The 20,645-nt window shown below is 43.5% G+C and overlaps 1 protein-coding gene across 1 annotated transcript; it reads right to left on the reverse strand.

Annotated features, from left to right (window-relative positions):
* Positions 1-841: 841 nt before the first annotated feature.
* On the reverse strand, positions 842-17,154 carry DCT (dopachrome tautomerase; the record flags this gene model as incomplete). The annotated part of the gene is made up of 8 exons (XM_082279350.1): positions 16,824-17,154; positions 9,341-9,640; positions 7,776-7,876; positions 6,541-6,707; positions 4,760-4,939; positions 4,519-4,654; positions 2,917-3,118; positions 842-1,023 (listed from the first exon to the last, which is right to left on the reverse strand). The coding sequence occupies exons 1-8, from the start codon at positions 17,122-17,124 to the stop codon at positions 842-844; spliced, it is 1,569 nt and encodes a 522-aa protein (XP_082135476.1). The 5' UTR covers positions 17,125-17,154.
* Between the last annotated feature and the right edge of the window lie 3,491 nt (positions 17,155-20,645).

Below are 20,645 nucleotides of genomic sequence, written 5' to 3' on the forward strand. Positions count from 1 at the left end.
CTGCCACATCCAAACCTGATTCCCCACCTGCACACCTGAGTAATGAAAGTTATCTTAATCCTGTTACCTCGAGTCCTGAATCCCAGACTTTGGAAATTTGGAAGTTTAAGTCTAGATACATAGAACAGTGCATCAGAGTCAAAAAAGTTAAGTCCTACTTTCAACTTCTGTCCAAGGTCACTAACACAGAGGTAAAACACAAGTGTATAGGTGTCAGGGAAATCCTGCTCTTAAATTTTCAGAGAATTGGAGTTTTGGAGTTTACCTGGTATTGCTAACAGCAACTTTATTGGAAATAACATATAGAATTGATCATGTTTCTGAAATAAACTGTAACCAGGGTGTTCCTATAGTATTTTCTCATACAGCATGAAACGTTTTGAACCTCAAAACAAGACTATGTTATTCAGAATATTTATTGATAACTGTAAAATAATATGTTATTCAAATATACATGTAGAATTAATAACTTTCAGCACATCTTAATACTGCGAAATGAAATCAAGAACACATTGAGGTGAAAAATTATCTTGGTTATTCAAGCTGGTTTTCTCCTATTTGGATTCTTAGCTGTCTTGATCTAAATCAATAGAGGATGATTTACAAGTGTCATGCACTCCAGATAACATTTAATAATGAAAAAAATCTAGTCTGACTTGGGCCTTGCTCATATGTACCCAGAGACTTCACACGTTACAATTCACAAGATAATGGGAAAAACCTGAATGAGAACAATGTAGTCAGCTGCCAAAGGAGTGTGTGGTAAAGTCTCAGCTAAGATCTCAGTAAGGCAATCAAGGTCGCTTCCTACAAGAGCAAGCAAAGAAAGAAAGTGAGGGCACTAGGCCTCTCCCATGTACTTTTTGGGGGTGAAGCTCACATTCATCAGTGGTTCAAAACCTCTTCTGTGCCTTCGGTGCTGGAAAAGAACAAGCAACAGAACAAGCATGGCCAGAGCTATAAGTGCTCCTCCAATTGTGGATCCAACCATGACAGCCCATGCTTGGGTTTCTTCAAGGGAACCTGGAAATATGAAACAACTGAAGTGAGGACAGCCCATCATTCAATTTTGCAAGTTACATGGAAGACGCAATGTTTCCTACATGCTGATAATTGTGATTACTTGTGCAGCTTTGTGACCTACTGGCCACGGGGAAAGCTCACAACACACCACGTAACTGAGACACATACCAGAGCTGGAGATGCTTCCTGCCAGAGGAGTCTAGAGCTGAATTTAAACATCAACAATTCATACAAATTAAAGTGTTGCGAATGGGAAAGATTAACACTGACAAAACAAAAAGACCATTCTTTCATCTAATTTGGCCAAAATTATGAATGATTTAAGCATTCTTTCTATAGTGCCATTTCAAGACAGCTGTTTCCAAGCTATTTTGGTCAACAGAAAACCCTCAAATTTTCCTAAAGACCACAAAGCAGCCTATTGTCAAACTTTTAACTAAAAACACTACTTAGTGTGGTACTGCTGACCAGCTCCAGATCGCATCTGCTGATTTTGAACCACTTCTGAAGAACCGCTGTCTTCGAAGATAATATTGCTTATTCCTATAATAACACTGCTCCATTTGACTGAATTTTTGTGTTTTCATTTCTGCTTTCAGAAGCAAAAATTGCCTGCTCTCCTTTTCTGAAGAATTCTACATATACTGAGATGGCAATAATCATGTTTGACAAAACAATCACCAAAAAAAAAACTCTCAAGAGGACTGCACATATTTAAAAGTTTTTTAGACATATGGGTTAGAGGAGACAGATGGCTAAGGGAGATGTCACACTGACTATAAAAGCAACTAAAAGTCTTGTGCCCCAACCTGCAGTCTTCAAAAAAGTTGAGTACAATCATTCAAAAAATTAGTAAAGTCCCAAAATGAATTGTTTACCTCTTTACCACCTTTCAAGTAAGAATCTGCAATGTATTAATATATGTTTATTTCTAATGTGATTACCTGAAGTACAATTAGCAAGTTATTCTTTTAGATGAAAGAGAAGGGTTTGGATATAAAAGCTTTATTGTCTGAACACAGGCCATACAGACAGGGATAGATACCCTCCTTCACAGTGAACTAACAATATTTTTAGGTGTGAGCTGAGAAGCAGCAGAATCAAAAGCTGCCCGTGTTCCTCTCTGAGTGCCTCATGCCAAAGGGGCATCCACATTTTCAAAGCAGGAGAGGGGGACATTAGTCCAAAGGGAGGAAAACTTAAACTCCATAAGAGGGGAAGTTTAAATTTCCAGGGGAAATTCTGGGGATGCCCCTGAGAAAAGCACTGCAGAAGCAGCTAGCATGCCTCCACGAAGTAGGGCTCCCCTGCATGAATGCAGCCTGAGGACAAGGGTTTCAATCTTTTGCAGTCTCTAGACCTTTAAACAGTCTCCACAGATTAAAACCACAGATATATGGTAAGCATTTAGAAGAAATTCCTGCCCACACAGGTTAGATAAGCACCTACTGCCTCTCAAAGTAATACTGGAGAAAGAAACTGCTTAGATTTAATCTTTGGAAAAGGAGCTGAAGCATGATTTTCATGCAGTTCTTACCCTTCTGCCTTTTACAAGTATTTTAGTATCTTCTTGCAAAATTTGGATTTTGTGTATAAATACTGTGCTTTCTTGCTATTTTGTCTTTGTCTGATTTGTGTCAAAGGTAATTTCAAATGGATAGACAAACCCTAAGACACATCCCAGCTATGGACACGAAAAATCTTTAAAATGGAGGGTTTACAACATAAAACACCCAGGTACATCTCTCCAGGTACCCAAATATTAATGTTGGGTAGTGAGCAGGTGAATAGACATGTGCATTTTGTGAAAGGTTCCTTATTTTATATATGCCTGTGCCGTGGAAAATGTGAGCTGTGTCATGACTTGGCCAGGAACAGCGTCCTGGGACATACCTGGCAGGTCAATGGCGTAGGTGTAGCCAAGTTGCTCCGCAGTTTGGAAAAGCTCATCGTTGGTCACCGGAGGGAAAAAAGGGACCATGTTATACAGCCGGTTGTGACCGATGGGCGCCAGCTCCTCAGGCCAAGTGTTGTTAGGGGGCTTGAAACGCTTCATCCACTCATCAAAGATGGCATCAGTAAAGGAGTGAAGGACCTGCAAATCCGGCCATGGGCACGACGTCTATTAAGCTCTTTCAGAATTCAACCACCTTTAAAACACTCAACAAATGCGCAGGAGGAACATAATATAATTTAGATGGGATTTACAGAATGGGAAACCAGAAGAGCTCATGAGAAGGCTGAACTCATCTTCTGCATGGGACATTTTGCTTTACACACTCTTGTTGCTGCTCGTTCACAATAAGATCTTTTCCCAGACAGTTTAACATCAGCTGGCATTGAATGGGCAGGTGAATCTTCTCAGGTGAGGAACCACTGAGCTCATTCCAGTGAATGTGCCTTTCAAATATATTTTAGTCTTTCTCGTCTCTGAACAAGTATGGAAAGTTGCAGGAAATTTGACTCCATCATGCTCATTTTAGAGCACGTGCCACCAGCTCCACAGCTCCAGGTGGCCATGAATTTGATCAGGTGAGTTTATAGAACTATAATTGACTAATACAGGAAAGTTGTTTCAGACAACTACTATGAATGTCTGAAACTAATTTCTGATGTACTCATGTTTTTTAATTACAACCCTGGGAAAAAACTGGAAAATATCCTATAGAAGATATCTTTTGTACAAAATTACAGCATACTGAAATGAATTTCATTGTGTAAGAAATAAACTAATGCAAGAATTAAAGAATTATTAAGGAAACAATCTGGAAAACCACTATGTAAGTGTTTGGACTAATTTCTCAAAAAAAAGATTGAAAACTTAAAGGTAAGAAAGAAATGTATCTACATAATATATAGACATAATATACAAAGAATTTTTATATGTAATGTAAACACTGTGGTTTAATCTAACAAAGAGGAAAATAAATTGGCACAAATTCCTTAGGGGAGAAAGATGTATAAGCAGAGTCGACTACTGGCTTTTTATTTGCACATTGCTATTTGTGCTGCTCATGGCAGGGCAGCACTATTCTGATGCACCAGTGAAATCACATTTTTTCTATTTCCCAAGAGACCCTGATATCAGATGGACATTCTTTTAGCCTGTAAATTTTGAAGCAAAGAAACAAGTCCCTCAATCTACTGCTTTAAAATAACTAGGCGTACTTTCACCTTACCTTGTTGCTGTTAAATTGTAATATAAGCCATTAAATTTAGATACCACCTAATGAAAGGATTCAGAGCAGCATGACTCAGAATAGCAGCTCTTCTCCCTAGAATCTTATTTTATATTTTACAGATTACCGTATTTTTCCTTCTTATTCAACCTTTACACAGGTGTGGCAGTGTTCAAGAAAATATAAAGGATTCCTCCTTTTCTATTTAAAGGACTAATTTTTAGGGAATTTGCTTTACTTTTTCTGCAAATCTCTGGTGAGAAAGGTGCCTTTAAGCCACAGTCATGGTCAATCAGGCTGGGGGTAAAAGTCATACCACAAAGATGGGATCGTTGGCAGCTGCATGAGGGAGAGCGCTGGTCCCATTCAGGAAAGAGTGAACCAAATTATGAAGGCTCAGCATCGGTGAGTCAAGGGCTCCATCTGGTTTATCAAAGCCCTCCAGCGCATTCCTGTGGATGGGTAAAAGCACCATCAAGTAACCACATTTAGCTGACAAATGTGCTCGTAAAGAAAACCAGTGACCCAGCCAGCTCTAGAGGAGCTGAAGGACAAACCTGAAACTGAAACTGGAATTGCGGAAAAAGGGGGGCCTGTCAAACTCCTGCAGGGAAAGGCACCTCCTGACATCTTCCACGGTGGGCAGCTGCTCACTGGAGCCCTGGGGCGGCCTCCGCCGCAGCGGCCCCTCAGCAGTCCCGTTGCAGAGCGTGACCAGGCGGTTGTAGTCATCCAAACTGAGCGTGCAACAGAGAGAGGCACAAGTCAGAAGAAGGTGATGCCTTGTTTGCTGGCTTTTTCTCACACAGTACAAAGAGGCCTCAGCTATACATGTGAGAGAGCAGAGGTTTGGGATGGACACCTCTTGTGGCAGCTCAGTTCACCTCCCATGGCCTGGGAGATTAATTTGTTGCAGGACTGTCACCATAACATGGCTTTCTGTGGCTCTGCTTCCTCTCTGGAGCATCAGTCATTTAGACCAAAGGTTACCAAGTTCATTGTCCACAGAGAGAGGATGCTTTAGAAAAGGAAAGCACAACTCCCATCACGCCTTCTCCCCTTCCAAGGGCTTTGGAAGAAGAGTTTTTGTCAGGCAATGTAAAACAGACTTCAACTTTGAACTGGCAAACTTTCACTCCTGAGTAAGGACTATTTTTTAACTCTTAACAAAAAGAAGAAAAAAATATTGAAATGTGAGCTGTGAGGGTTTCCCTTTCCATCCTTCATCCCCTTTAGAAGAAAAGCAATAGCAATGCATTGCATCTTCTTTTTTCAGGGCCTTCGAGAACAACCTGCTCATGCAGGGGTTACCCAGTAACTAATGGGGAGCAAATCTGTTACATCAGGGAGAGAAAGAGGGAAGGAGAAGAAAAAAACTGTAACACTTGTGAAACAAACAAAAAAAATCTGTGCCGTTCAGTGTGAAATGAAACAGCATTTTCAGAAACTTCAGAAGTAAACAAAAGCTCTTCTTGGTTTTACCTTGACAAGGCTGAATTTAGTCACTTCAGTTTTCAAGAAAAAACCAATGCCCTATTTATCTTTGAGAAAAAGTAGGGGCAGGACTTAAAGCCAACTGGTGCCTAAAGCTGGAATTTCAAATATCTCTTTTGGTATCCAGAAAAAGAGACTCAAAAACCCTGAGCTTTTGGTACCTCTGTCTGACTAACTGCACACTACCCCTGAGCTGAGAGAAGAATGATGCATGGATATTGTAACCAACAGCATTTTGTCACAGCACCCCAATCTTGCATCCGAATCCCCTGTCAAAGCCTTGCTCTCACGCAAGTCAGCACATTCCCACAGGGAGCTGGCAGCAAGCTCCTGGCTGGCTCTATGTTGTTTTTCATGTGAAATCTCAGATACCTCAAAGTCAATCCCCAAACTGCATTAAATATACCAGGGTTAAGGTCTCATCCAAAACAACGTAGCAGACTTTTCAGCCTATCTCTAGCTTCCTACATGCCAAAACAGTTTTCTTTTTCTGCTGCTGAGATGAGTTGCGTGTATGTTATAGAGAACCAACACACAGGCATTTTTTTGTTAGAAAGATACTTGCCAACATGGAAACTCTTCAGACTTTTTGCAGCCATAAACTGGCTAAATCAACAAAAATCCTGTACTAGGAGAATCATCTTTAAAAAATACACTTCTATAATACGAGAGAGAAAGTTTACACAGCACCATCTACACATAAACTGGTGGCAATTTCCAGTTTTAAAGAAGATGCCTTGGCTCCTTTCCTGCCACTCCCTCACACTGAGAGAGCAGCCCATGCTGTCAATGCTGAATGACAAGGTTTTGTCCATATGCGAACTTCCCCTGGATATTCTCATACCTGTTACAAACCACTTGCCACTGGGAGAACCTGGAGCTCAGGTTGATCAAGCCTGGGTCCTCTGGCCGTGATGCTCCAAAGAGCTGGTCGGTGCAGATGTCACACTCGTTCCTACCTGTGGCAAAGTTCCAGTACGGCAGCGCAAAGGACTCATTGCCCATCAGACGCTGCAAGGGACAGGAATGCATTAGCTGGGAATCACCTCCAAAGGAAAGAGAAGGAAAGGGACTCCTTCAAGCTGTTTGACTGGATAGTTCACTCTATGTGCATTTCATTCTGCATTTCGGCTACCTGCATTTCACAGTGCCGCTCCAACTCCTTCCAAAAGATTGTGGCATTGAATCAGTCTAAGCAAAGACATTGTCTCTAGTTCCCCTACTGTGGGACTGCACTTCCTTTGGCCATGTTAGGCTTTCTGCCAACTCAGAGACCAGGCAGGAGAGCAGGAGTAGAGATAAATAGAGCCTTAAGCAAGTAAGAGGCTTTGAGTGATGTAAGCGGGTAATGGGTAAAATTGTGCATGTGGTTGGCTTTCGTTCCAGAAAACTGGCCCTGGGGAGGAATCAGAACTTGTGTTAATAGGGGAGTACAGTGCATTTGATTGTGCTTGCTTGCCAGATACGATTTCACACAAGCAAGATCCTGCAACTATTTTGATAAGCAACCATTCTCATTAGAGATCTTAAGGCTGAAATACAGCAACATTTCCAATAAAGAAGTCATGCAAATGGAAATGAGTCTATGCTTCTGCGTCTATGCTTCTGCAACTGACTCTCGGGCATGTAAACATGTATTTGTTTAAAAGGCATATTGCTAAATACATGTATGTATTAAATGTATAATATGTCATATTTAGAGCTGGTTTCATTGGAATGGTATCTCCAATATCAGCCAAGAATATCAGTTGCCAAGTTTTACATGAAGGTGTTGCTTCAATCTTATTAATAAATACTGTTACTTCACATCTTCTATCCTCTGTTGTGGAGATGAAGGGAAAAAATAAATCTCCATGATAACCTTCACATCACTGTTCACAGTGAGAAACCATTCAGTCCTCAGCACTCAGAAAGCACTAATTTCACTTAAAACAAAAAAAATAAGATCAGTAAGCAAATACACCTGGGACTTTGGGAGGAAAACTATCGTAGGAAGTAGCTTACTCTCGGCTGGCTCAACAAGGTGACAGAGCAAAAGGGAGAAGCTGTGCAAGGAAAAGGAAAGGCTGTTCAGCTAACCTGCAGTTCCCTCTCCAGCCACAGCAAGTGGTACCTATGCCAAGTAACGAAGGCAGGTCCTTGGTGGGAGAAATCAATACCTTTGAAGGGGCGGCCAGGACCTACAAAAGAAAGATAAAGTAAGTGTTTAGGCTTCAAACGAGGCTGGAGAGAAAGACAGCACCTTCTTTTATTGCCCGGAGAGGAGTTAAACAAGAACCTTCTGCTCTGCATTTTTGAAAAGAGTGCACACATCAGAAGCTACATCACTTACTTGGGACAAGTGAAACAAACTCCTCTGTGGATATTTGCTCCAGTGCTTCTCAAAACTTCACATTCCCTAAAAAGTTGGACATTGTGAAGATTTCTTCCCACTTTAGTGGATTTTGATTTTTAAAAAGCAGTTTTACTTTCTAAAACCTTATCTCCTTGCTAATATGTGCATTATCTCATTCTCTTGCTCCGCTGCAAGACTTACACCATCCATCTATTAAGAGAACCTCAGCATTTTCCATGCCAATAGTAATCTGGAATCCTTTTCCAACTTTCTTCTAATTGTGCTTGTTATTTCTTGTATTGTCCTTTTGCTGGGTGAGTGGTGAGAAGCTTCAAACCGCATAGGGGTTTATCACTGTAGAAAGCTTCAAGCCATATATGTATTTATTTACCACTGCAGCAGCACTAGAAGTTGCCCCTTTCCCTTTCCACATGACTGTCCTGTCCCCTGAAGGACCTTTGCTCTCGCTGGACCACAGACTGGTTCCTTCAGCCCTGCAAAATGGAACTGTGTCAGAGGGGCAAACTGAATGAAAGCCACCACAGAGTAGCAGTCGCCCTCCAGCAAGGAGATAGATATGGGCTGTTCAGCTTGCACATGGGACTGCCAGGTAGAAAAGCCATACTAGTTGGTGCTCCTCCTACAAGAAGTAGGCTTTGGGGAATGGGGCTGGTATAGGTACTTCTGCCTAGAAAAGCAATGAGGACTAGTAATCTGGATTTGGGAGAAAGCATGGGGTTAGATACCCAAACCTCTAACTTAGGTTGGTTTTAAAAGGTGACTGTGGATAGTCAGGCAAATCCCATTCTTAGTGATTTGGTGAAGGCCACAGAAAGCAGTAACACTCTGGTCCCAAATATCTCTGCATGGTCTGTGCCTTCACCACTGCAGAACTTCTTTCCCACTGCCACTGCACCTACCTTGTCCTATGGACTGGAAACATCTTTCTGAAGTCAGTCGCTGCCTGACCACACTTCAGTTCACTCAAGTGAAGACTGTGCACTGCTCCCTGTCAGATCGAAGATGCACCAGGGGTGCAACTGGTGTGCTCCAGCTGCCATGGGGTGGGGGGACCAGACCACAGCAGGTCCAAGGACATCTCCCTCGATTACTGATGGCCACCAGCTTCTCACCACCAACTGTTTCTCTGCAAGTCTCTACACCAACTGCTCTACAACTCTATGCCTACTACTGGGACTCAGTGCTTGATGAAGCAGCACAGCTGTGTTAAGCACACACCTTTGTTCAGCAGTGGTACTTTCACCCTTTTCTTTACCTGCAAAGCCCATTGGAAAAGAAAAGCACTAACCCAATAGCGTGTCTCTGACTGAGTAGTAATGAAGCCAAACAAAGTAGTTATAAATACTACAGTTGGCAATCTGTGGTTCCTCTCCGCTTGGACCAAGCAGACTTCTCCAGTGCTGAGTTGCAATGACATAGTCCGGGTGAATGGTTGTCTTGGCACGGTCTAGAGCATCGAAGAACTGCTCTCTCTCCTCTGCTGTCAGGGGGTGGAGGTCCTTCCTGACAACTGCTGGCTTCCTCCTGTTGCATTCGGGGCCGGTCCAGCCAAACTTGCATTCACCACAGTTGTAGCCACTAAAGTTTCCTGGATCAAGAGAGAACAATCAGTCATGATGTTATGAATCAGGGAAAACTAACAGTGAAATGCAGAAGAATTAAGAATTAGTGCTCTTCTTCCCCAGAGATGCAGGTTCCTGGAAAGGACAGCAGCTGAGCAGACTGGCAGCTTTGCCAATTGACTAACCAGAAGGATGGCTGGCCCGATTCCCAGAGCCACAGCAGGGCCAAGAATCACACTCAGCCAGCTGGAGAAGTGCTGGGTAATGGGCTCGACGCCCTGAGGTGCTCAGAGCTCTGCAAAGCCCTCAGGCACGTGAGGACTCTCACGGAACAGAGAGCTGAGCAATTGAGGTTAAGCCGGTGATGAAGTGCTTTGCTCGACTAGCTCTCAAGTACTCCTCTGCTTCCAGGATCAAACCCAAAGCAGGGTCAGTTCACGTGGATCCTTAAGCACAGAAAAAAAAAAAAAAATCCCTAAACAAAACAGTTCTCCTAAGGACAAAACTTATGAGAAACTAGTGCCTCTTAACAGTGTATCTGGGGCCCAACACAAACCAGGACAAGCACCAGGGTTGCTGCTGGTCATGCTTTAAGCATTACTAAATAGAGCTGCAATAACAGCCTGAGAAACACTGCACTACTGTCGTTCCCTGCTGGCATCACTCCTAAGGCAAGTAATCAGGTCCGCTCTAGGATATTAGCTCAGACTCTCTGATGAGATGGAAGAGTCCAGGAAAGCAGAGCTTGCTTGAGTGTGGCCTCTTGCACGCTGTGGCAGATAGCTGGCAGCAGCAGAAATGCCCTACTGCAACTTGCTCCCGGTTTCTGGGGGAGACGGGGAACAACCGGCCATTCCTGCGGTACACACCTGCCCCCTGCCTGTGTGCTGGCAGACTGCAGCAGCGTAGGACAGTGGGCATGCTGCCGGGCAGGGGGGAGCGGAACGGCAACCAGCGTTCCTCTGGGATCTCCATGCAGTTCTCAAAAACCTGCACTGACTCCTTAACCCCTCCTTAAGCTCCCCTCCAACTCCCCACACACTCACTCCACAACAACCATGCCAGTTTTTTTCCAAAATGCCACAAAATCTCACTGCTCACCGCACGTATTGGTGCTGCTAGATCCAGGACTAACATGGGGATGAGGAAGAGTCTTACGAAAAGTTCCCAGATGGGCAGATGTCCCTAAGCTGTGGGCTTGAGCTTATGACCAGAACAACAACTAATAATAAGGCAAGATTTCAGATTGTTAGGGGCTACAGGGCTTATTACCAAATTCAAAGACCCCCAAGGTTACAAGGGCTGTTACCAACAAGGCTCCGAAGCTTATGTCTAGCTCTTAGTGTAAGGGCTGCTGAACTGTAAACATCTGTGACAGACTCCTGTGAGACCTGCCATGATATGAGGATTCACTGTAGAGTTTGGACCAACCATAGGTTGGTTATTGTTGCTTCAGAGCCCCTGAGATCTCTACGTTTACATGTTACCATGAAGCTGAGGATCAGTGCTAAGGTTAGGGACCACAAGCATGAAGACTTCAGCAAGGTTTTGGATCATGCACATCCTGATGGCATCCCATGAGGACAATTTCCAGATGTATGGCTTACGCTTGTCATGATGCAAGTAGAAGCAGCTGGGTACAGCTGCCATGTTCCAGCTATGAGGGAAGGCACCCAAAGCCAGGGGTCTGCACTGGCTAAAGGGGATGAAGACATACTCCACAAAAAGCAAGTAGGTTATAGTTATATGAAACAAAGATGATTGTATGGATGGTATGGATGGGGGGGGGAGGGGGGTATGAACATGGAAGATTTATTGGATCACAGTATCCTCAGGGTCCCATCAGAACAGCACAATTACTGTTATCATTTGGTGTACTCCACTGTCTGTGGCTTGTTCATTCTTCATGCCTCAGCCTAGCTATCAGGGCCCATCACATACTCCAGCCTGAACTGGCCAGATGACAAAAATTAGGAATATCTTGCAACATTGCCTAATCAGGCCCTGTATACTTCTCAAGTTTCAGTCGTGGACCACGAACTTCTGGAAAGCATTTGTTGACCCCTCACACTCAGGTACAATCCAATCCTTAAGAGAAGGAGGAAAAAGCAGGAATTAACCATGAAAAAGATCTGTCAACAACATCTTTTGAGACTGCCAGTTATTCCTTCAGTCATTTAAAGGACCCTTCTACTCACAGTGCTGGATAAGCATCAGAGTGAAATACAGCACTAACAGAACCAAAGTCAGTGCAGGACCAGGTAGGTCTGTGCTCTCTGGGCTCGTACTAGAACAAGACACTCTTGGTCACTTGTTGAGGCTGTGATGGTGCCTATTCCTCTCTCAGGAAGGGCCCTCTGAATCTGTGCAGGTCTTGATGCCTGAAATCATTTTACCAGACAATATCCATATTTTAGGTATACTCTATGCACCTCCTCAGGCTCTGAGAAGAAAGTTGCAGAAGCCTGAAATGATGATTTATCTTCATGGGAAGAAGCTTTTCTCCAACTGTATGTATGTGGAGCCAGGTGGAACAATGACTTCTCACCTGTTTCCCTTGGGCACGTGCTAATTATATCCAGTTGATGTTCTGCAGGATTTTCTCCTGTAACCACCCTATCTATTAGGGAATTAGAGGTGTCCATTCTTTCCATCACTTCCCCAGTCACTTTTCAATGGGGAATGAGCTGTTACTAAGTGAGGAGGACTGCAGTGGAGACTTGCAAACAGGAGACGATTTCCAGGCAAAGTGGTATTTCACACCGCAGTATTTCTGCTGATTGTGTTGAACATTTTTGTCACATCCTCAGGTCTATTTGGCAATGTTCTATTGTCAGAAACACACAAAACAACAACACTTCATGATATCAAAACTTGCTTTTTGTCATTTTCTTTCAACAGACTCCGTGCATCACAGGACTGCCATTATGCAGCAGCTGAAATGGCAAGAAGCTGATGGAGGTTTGTGGGATTTCCCACATTGTGAACAGAAATTACTGCAGTAATCAGACCCAGCTTTTTCATGACCCACCCAAAACACACTTTCAGCATTTGTTTCTAAAGCACTCTACCAGGCCTCTGATCTGGAAATTATGCATTATTGTTTCCAGAAAGTTCATTTACTGCCATGTGAACTTCCCACATGACAGTGTTGTGAAATGGTGGTCTCTTGCAGCTTATCTTCCTTGTCTGCTCTGCTGGTGGTACAGCTCTAGGAGAGCAGGAAAAGTAATCTCATGGTAGCAGTATATAGCACACAGTAGATATTTTCAGTAAGGCAGTTAGACCCTTTCAAGATCCTTTTGCACACAGGAACTATAGGAACATGCACGGGTTCATGCCTTAGCATTTTTTCACCTTCAGTGACTAACACATAAGAACCCAGTGTACTGCTTTCCTGAGGCTATGCCAGGAACAATAGAGATTATTATCACCTCTTGTGGTTTCCAGAGAACATAGTGTGGGAGGTCATTCTGGTACACAGCAGGGAGATCATATCTCTGTTGGATGATCCCAGCTTGTTCCACTGTTTCCAGGAATGTCCATTTTGCTGACACTGGTCAAAAAAATCATCTGTGTCTCCTCCACTAACCCTTTTGTCTGGAAATGGGATCACATGCCTTGGGAGCTGTCTTCTTCTGTACCTAAACTCAGCAACATTTAAGGTGCTCTTCCTCAGTCAAGTTGGGTGAATCTGGCTGTTTCTGTAGGCACTGTGACCACGCTACTTCTCCCAGTGCGTCAGTCCATGGGCATGGTACTGAGTAAAACACACTTCTAAATGACCTGACACTCGGTATGTGCTCATAAATATCACTGGTGTATGCTAACACCAGTCATCACACACCACTGTAGCTTCTTCTCAAGCCCAGAGGTTGCCTGGGCAACCAAAAAGCTTACATTAAAAAATAGAGCAAAGTTCATCACATGCCCATATGTAAACCTTAGAAAGTGGAAGCAGAAAAAAAGAATGATAATTATGTTTAAGTCCTCAGTGAACTCAAACTACGTCATTGTTTAACCACTGTGACAATTTGCATTAGCAACCACATGACAGACTGCAGTGGTTTTTCACAATAGTCTTCTGTACTGTGTTTTTAAAATGCTATACCAGACCTCTATCCCAGCAATACAACATTATCATTTAGAATTCAAAATAGCATTTAGTTCACAAGACTTCTATAACAGTTTTCTTATAAACTAAATTTAGCTATCACTGAAATATTGCTTTATTGTGTAAACAGCTACAAGTCTCGATATTCAAGGTTGGACTCATGTACCCATCACTTGGTCTAATTCAACACGTACACCTTATTCAAAAACAAATTAGCACATTCCCCTTCACACAGTACTGCACACTGTCAGGATCTGTCATCAGGTCATTTCAGTTTAAGAATTTATATATATTGAATAATATCATTTGCACCCAAACCAATTGCAGAACACATTCAATAAATTCAAAACTGAAATTAGACGAGAACTAAAAACTTTTTGCTACCTTCCAACTACGTTCATGCCACAACCCCGTTTTTTTTTTTTACAGAGATGATATTTTTGCTGAAACCAACACATTGAGTGAAATGTGCAGCATCCTGACAACAGACTTGCAGTTGCTGATTGACCATGGCCCTTGGCACAAAAAGAGGGAAGCAAAGCTGGATCTTTCTTTTGTTCTAATCTTGTTCTATTTGTCCTTAGTTAAAGAAAAACTAATGCATATTATCTGCTGAAGCCTAGAAATGGAAAAAAATTATCTGATCCCATTATAGCCATTCATCCATACTTGTGTTAGGGATTTTCTTTCTTCTTTTTGGTTTGTCTGGTTGTCGTGGGGGGCATTGGGGGGGCGGGGGAGTAGCGATTGCCATAAATATTCAGGACCCAGACCTGGATAGATACCATATAGCCATTAGCTATGTGACGCATTCAGTTGGCACCATCTAACCAAATTATCAGCCACATGGTAGTTGGAGTTCCCATAGCTTATCATTCACACAATTTCTAAACTATAAATTAAACAGTGCCAAGATGGAACATGACTGTTTATCTTGTTAAAGTGCTAGAAAGAGCCTTGGTGGGGTTGGAGTTTGCACAATACAGGAACCATTCCAAACAGGCAGTTTGCACACAACATTCACTTGGAAAACAGGACACCTTAATAGCAGAGATGTGCACTGTTCCATGTCCCTTTGAATGAGAATGTTTAAATTATGTTACCATATGTTACCTACCATTATGTTACACGGTTAGCATAACTTTGGATGCCTAATAAATACCACACGTCATGCCACTTACAGCTGGTGTGCAGACAACCAACCAGTGTATTAAACTGAGTGGAAAAACAAAACACAAAAAAACCCTAGTAGACACTGAGCCACGATCACCAGCACTGTAAAAGCATCAGATCTAATTCAAATCCCACATGGCCGTGAACTTCTTAGCATTCTCCCAGAAATGGTTTTGCATACAGCATCAAGCAGAGTACAGCCCAGGAAAACTTTCTGAAAGTCATTCTTAAGGATGCCTTTCACTTACTGTTTTATCACTGGTATATTTAGATTTAAAAAACTGCAAAGAGAGAGAGGAATCCGAGGGTTTTAAAGAGACGAGGGGAGCAGCCAGCTAAGAAGTAAGGCTGAAGAAAAGGACGCTACATTCTGTTCATGTAACTTGGGATCCAGTCCTGCAAATATCAAATCCCAGGGCTTATCTCTACTTGGACAAGCAAATTAATGTCTGACTATGCAGACCATGTCTGTCTCCACTGCTCTTCAATTTATTCCCAGGTTTTGATGCTCTGATTAACTGTGTAAATATTGGTGTATGTCCATGTGATTCAGTGTTCTTCTGACCCAGGATCTGTGTCTGTTTGTGATACCTGACTTAAGTTTTAGAGGTATATAAGAACCTTTGAGATAAAAAAAAGTGCATCCTTTTTTTTTTTTGCAAACCATCTGGAAAAGTCCTTTCACACAAGCATTTGAAATACAGTCAAAGGAAGAGATAAAAACTGATACTCTAAAGCCTATTGTTATTATTTTGAGGAGTTTCGGCAACACCATGTATCCATTTAAGTCATCTGCCACTACCTCTCTCTGTTTCCAGTTGATAACTGCACTGGAAAATTTAACCTCTTTGGCTGAAACTCTCTGCAGTGCTGCCTTCTCAGATTGGTCCAGGTTTTTTTGGTAGTGAGAGCCAAGGTGTATTTTAGACAAAACAGTTCAGCTTGTTCTAAGAATCAGGCTGAAGGAAAGCAGTTTATTCTTCCCATGTTAGAAAACTCAAACAACTTGATGTTTTCAACAAGAAATCCCAGGCTTCATTTGAAATGTGCCTAGGAAGAGACTTCAGTGGCTGGGACATGCCTTTTGCCTGACTAGTGGTGCCATCTCCTGCCAGCCCTGCACAGGAGTCTGGGCTGAGGGTGCAGTTCCTGCTCATTTTAACCCCCCTTCAGCCAGGGCTGTTGCTGAGAAAGGATCCTGATACCTTATCCTGCCCTGAGCTCACCTTCCTGCTCACTGCCTCCTGCCAGCATTAGTGAAGTGGTCTCATCAGAACCTTTTCCCTTTGGCCAGGTTAACCTTCAAGCACATCTGCTCCCAGATCCATTTCACCTCCAGCAAGCAAACTCAGGAGCCTATGTAAAGTCACAGTGAGAAGAAGTAGCTGGAGATGAGGAGGAAAAGCGTGGGATGGCCTCTTTGGTGGTTGTACAGACACATTTTGGATCAGTGTAAGAGATAGATTTAGTTAACAAACCTGGGAAATGCCCTGGCCTGACATCAGGAGACTTGCAGTGCACAGGGCTATGTCATGCTGCAAACTACTAGTCCATGAGGAATGAATCTTCAAACAATGCACACCGATCCAGCTTCACTGCACCTGTGATTAGATCAGCAGTGATAGAGGTTTGAAAGCAGCACTGAAAGGTCCAGAACCCTGCAGAGAAAGGGGATCACTGGCTACAAGGACAACTCCACAGGCAAAGAGGAAAACATCAAAGCTTATGTGAGAGAAAACACTTCTTCAACCCTGCTGCTCTGAAAAAGTACTAATAGTATTGCCAATATGGATGAATTTTTAGGAAAATGGTAATATTTGAAGCCTTCTTTGTGTCTTACACCACCAGGAATGTCTCTGGCCTTTGGAGCAAGGTTAGTAGACCCCTCCATCCCCATAGCCTCCCCCCAGTACCCATCTCACCTGTGCACCGACAGCTGTGGTTGAAGAACTTGAGGGGCCACCGTTCCCGGTCATCCACATTTTTGAGAGTGTAGGGGCCACTCCAGGGCTGAGTGTCTGCCTGCACACCCTCGCACTGTCCCCTGCCCTGCAGGGACCCGCAGATATTGCCTGGCTCTGTCCCCAAGGGCGGGCAGCAGCGTTTCAGGCGAAGGGCTTCCACTGTCATGCAGACACGGGGAAACTGTGCCTGCACCTGTGGGGGACAGCAGCAGCTTAGGTAGCCCAGCCCAGCCCAGAAGAGCCACCTCAGGGCTCCCATTACAGCTGGGTGCAGGCTCTGCCTCCCGGCTGAACCTGAGTGAGAAGAGGAGGGAGATCTCTACTGTGAGACAGCCTGGCCTCACCACAGCTCCATGCCCCGGCCAACCAGGATAATAATTCTTGCTGCTGAGGATGCTGGTGTTGGGTGTTTGTTTAATCCCGGCTTCTAATTGCCTTGAATGCAGTTCAAAAGACGGGTGCTTTGACTCTGTGGTGCCTGCCCAACAGCCACGGCTTTGAGCAGGGTTTATATAGAGGTTGGGAGAAGCCCTCATTAGGGGGATTAGCACAGCACAAATCCTCGTGTTTTGCACATGACATAAAGGGCAGAAAAGATGCCAGTGTGAAAGCAAGTTCTGCAGGGTCTTGCAGCTTGTCAGGAAAGTGAATGCCTCAGATTTATTTCTCCAAGTCTTTTACGAGCTTTGAGAAATTGATGGTCTTGTTTTAGCTGAGGTGGCTGGAGAAACACATTTATTCTTTTAATCAAAACCCTGTAAACAGATGATAAATAGAAGAGTAAACCTCTTCTCTTTTAGTTCATTCACTGCAAGATAATACTTTCCATTAAAGCAGTAGCAGTGGAAACTAACTGGAAGTGCAGAGCATAGAGGTGCATCATTAACAAAAATTAATAAATGTGGTAGTATAAATTTGGGATGGAGATTCCACCTGCCAACTGCTGAACTTCAGTGCTTGCACGGAAAACATCTGAGTGGCAAGCGAAGAAAGGTTTCCTTCCTAATAGTCTTATTGCATGCAAAATAAATTATTTACCTGTTTTAAAGAGTGAATGGTCCTTATTTGCTCTCAAATCCTTTCCCCATCATTACATCAGAGGTCATTGTATAGCTGGTCTGGCTGTTAGACTTTCAGAACTGTCACAGCTGAGCATTTATTACCCACCTGGCAGGAGACAGTCTATGAGATTGATCCACACACCAGACATGCACGTAAGTGGTTCTGTTCAGTACACTGACAAAAATATCCTTTAAAAGCTCCTAGTATGCAGCAGTTCTTGCCCTAAATGCAACTCCTAGAGCAATAAATTTAATAAACAAAAATAAAGTCATGATAAGTGGTTCTGTGAGTCTGAAGCAACAGCTATTAGTTCAGGTCCACCATACTAAATAAAAACTGGCAACTCCCCCTGCTTCACTGAAAGCTTTCACTACCTTCCCCCTCCACAGAGCTAAACAACAGCTCTGTTGTTTAGCCATTTTTATAAGCATGTATAATGAAAAAAGCCATGGTTGCATCTGTGCTATTCAATATGGATGTTCAACCTCACCATTCTGCCACAAGAAGTTTTTGATCTATGCAGCAAATTATTGCCATCATATAGCTAAAGAGTTCATCCACACTGTGGACACTGTCATCAGCACTTCTAGGTTCTCAGATCTTTATATCAAAAACTTACTCTTTGACAGATGAACTGAAATATGATTCCACCTCATTTATGGAGGCATAAAGCGAATTAGCAGTACCATGTATTCTGAAATGGGTTTCAACTCACCTCACTTTGGATTCAATTTACCTGGAATTGGCTTTTGTCTGCTGCTCTTGACACAACATGTGAAAAAGACAGAAACTGCGAATAGGCACTGGAAAAACATGTTGAAGAAGCTCAGGAGTTATGAATGGAAGCACTGGCTCAAAAACCATCTGAACAATACTCCTCCCCATCCTACTCAGCACCCAAATACATCTCTCTGGTGTGTGAAGGATCTGTCTTTGAATCTGTGTTAGACAATGTCTTGTACCAAAGACATTGGTTACCCACATTATCCACATACTATCTGAAAGCAATTAAAGTGAACACTCACTTATCAGCATCACTGAAATTAACTCAAAACACACAGATAGGATTCAGCTAACCAATCAAACCCCTGAACTGATGGGTCTATACAAAAATAGGAATATGCGTCCAAGCAGCCATTTTAGTCAAAGATGGCTCAATTCAGACACTGATAGGAAGGTTCCTACTGCTATTTGAGACCCTATACAAGACAGAAAGAGTCAGGGCAGAAAAAGGTGAGGTACCGAGGCAGGCAAGATAAGGTAAGACAAGAAAATGGGCTTCTAATGTAGTACATGAGGAAGGAGAAATCTGCTGTTTTCAGAGAAGCTGGAGTGTGGAGAAAAGGAATAGCAGGTAGAGGATGACATGGAAATTACTTAGTGTGCAGGGGAAAGAGAACTGTGAGTAGAAGAGTGGCACACGTGTCGCTTTTATTATGACTACTTCCCTCCATCACAACTATGTAATTTTACAAAACTGGGAGCACACTACAGCATGCTCTCCTGGCATAGATGTAGCACTAGTCTCTGGTCCTCAGTAATGCATTAGCATTTTAGGAGTGCCTTCCCTGGCTGAGGGGGGGCACCTAGACAAATGGAAAAAGGACAGACAGATCCCACATCCTGGCATCACTGTGTCGCCAACAATGGTGGTTCTCTGCTGCTGCATGACACACCATGAGGAATACACTGAACAAAATTACAAAAAGACAGTTGTCTTTCAATCAGTCATTGGGAAACCAGCAGGCACTGTCTGTTCCTTAGTGCATCACTACTGAGAAGTTCCTCCATTTTTCCCACGCAATCACACTTAAATAAAGGAGCTGTTGTTGGGGCTGCACAGAATCAGCACTATTTCAGTTTGCAAATTAGCATCCTGAATGGCTTTCTATTTACTATAGAGTTTTACTACATCTTGAAAAATGAGTAGTGCTGTGTGTTGGTACTACTGCCCTGAACTATCAAGGGAGGACTTTTCAGGCATCAAATCTGAGCACATGAGCCATGCCAATGATCCAAACTGTGATTGTACTGCCTTATCCACACGCACTCGGCTTGCCTGCCACAGTTTGGCAGACAGGGAGCTACAGGGGTGGCTTCTGTGAGAAGCTTCTAGAAACTTCCCCCATGTCCACAAGAGCCAGTGCCAGCTGGCTCCAAGATGGCCAAGGCCAAGCCCATCAGCAAAGGTGGTAGCACTTTGGGGATAACAGATTTAAAAGGGGGAAAGAAATTACTGCAAAAAAACAACTGCAGACGGAGGGAGGAGTGAAAATATGTGAGAGGAACAGCCCTGCAGACACCAAGGAGAAGAAGGAGGGGCAGGAGATGCTTCAGGTACAAGAGCAGAGATTCCCCTGCAGCCCCTGGTGCAGCCCATGGTGAGGCAGCTGCGGCCCTGCAGCCCATGGAGGTCTACAGGGGACCAGAGACCCACCTGAAGCCTGGGGAGAACTCCACACCAGAGCAGGTGGATGCCCGAAGTGGGCTGTGACCCTTTGGGAAGCAGGCTCCTGGCAGGATCTGTGGAGAGACGAGTGTCTGCTGTAGCAGGCTTGCTGGCAGAACCTGTGACCCTGCAGGGACCCACAGTGGAGTAGTCTGTTCCTGCATGACTGCATCTGTGGGAAGGACTCATACTGGAGAAATTCATGGAGGACCGTCTCCTGTGGGAAGAACCCCAGGCAGAAGCAGGGGCAGACTGTGAGGAGTCCTCCC

Source organism: Coloeus monedula (assembly GCF_965178545.1).
Source record: "Coloeus monedula genome assembly, chromosome: 3".
Classification (NCBI taxonomy): domain Eukaryota; kingdom Metazoa; phylum Chordata; class Aves; order Passeriformes; family Corvidae; genus Coloeus; species Coloeus monedula.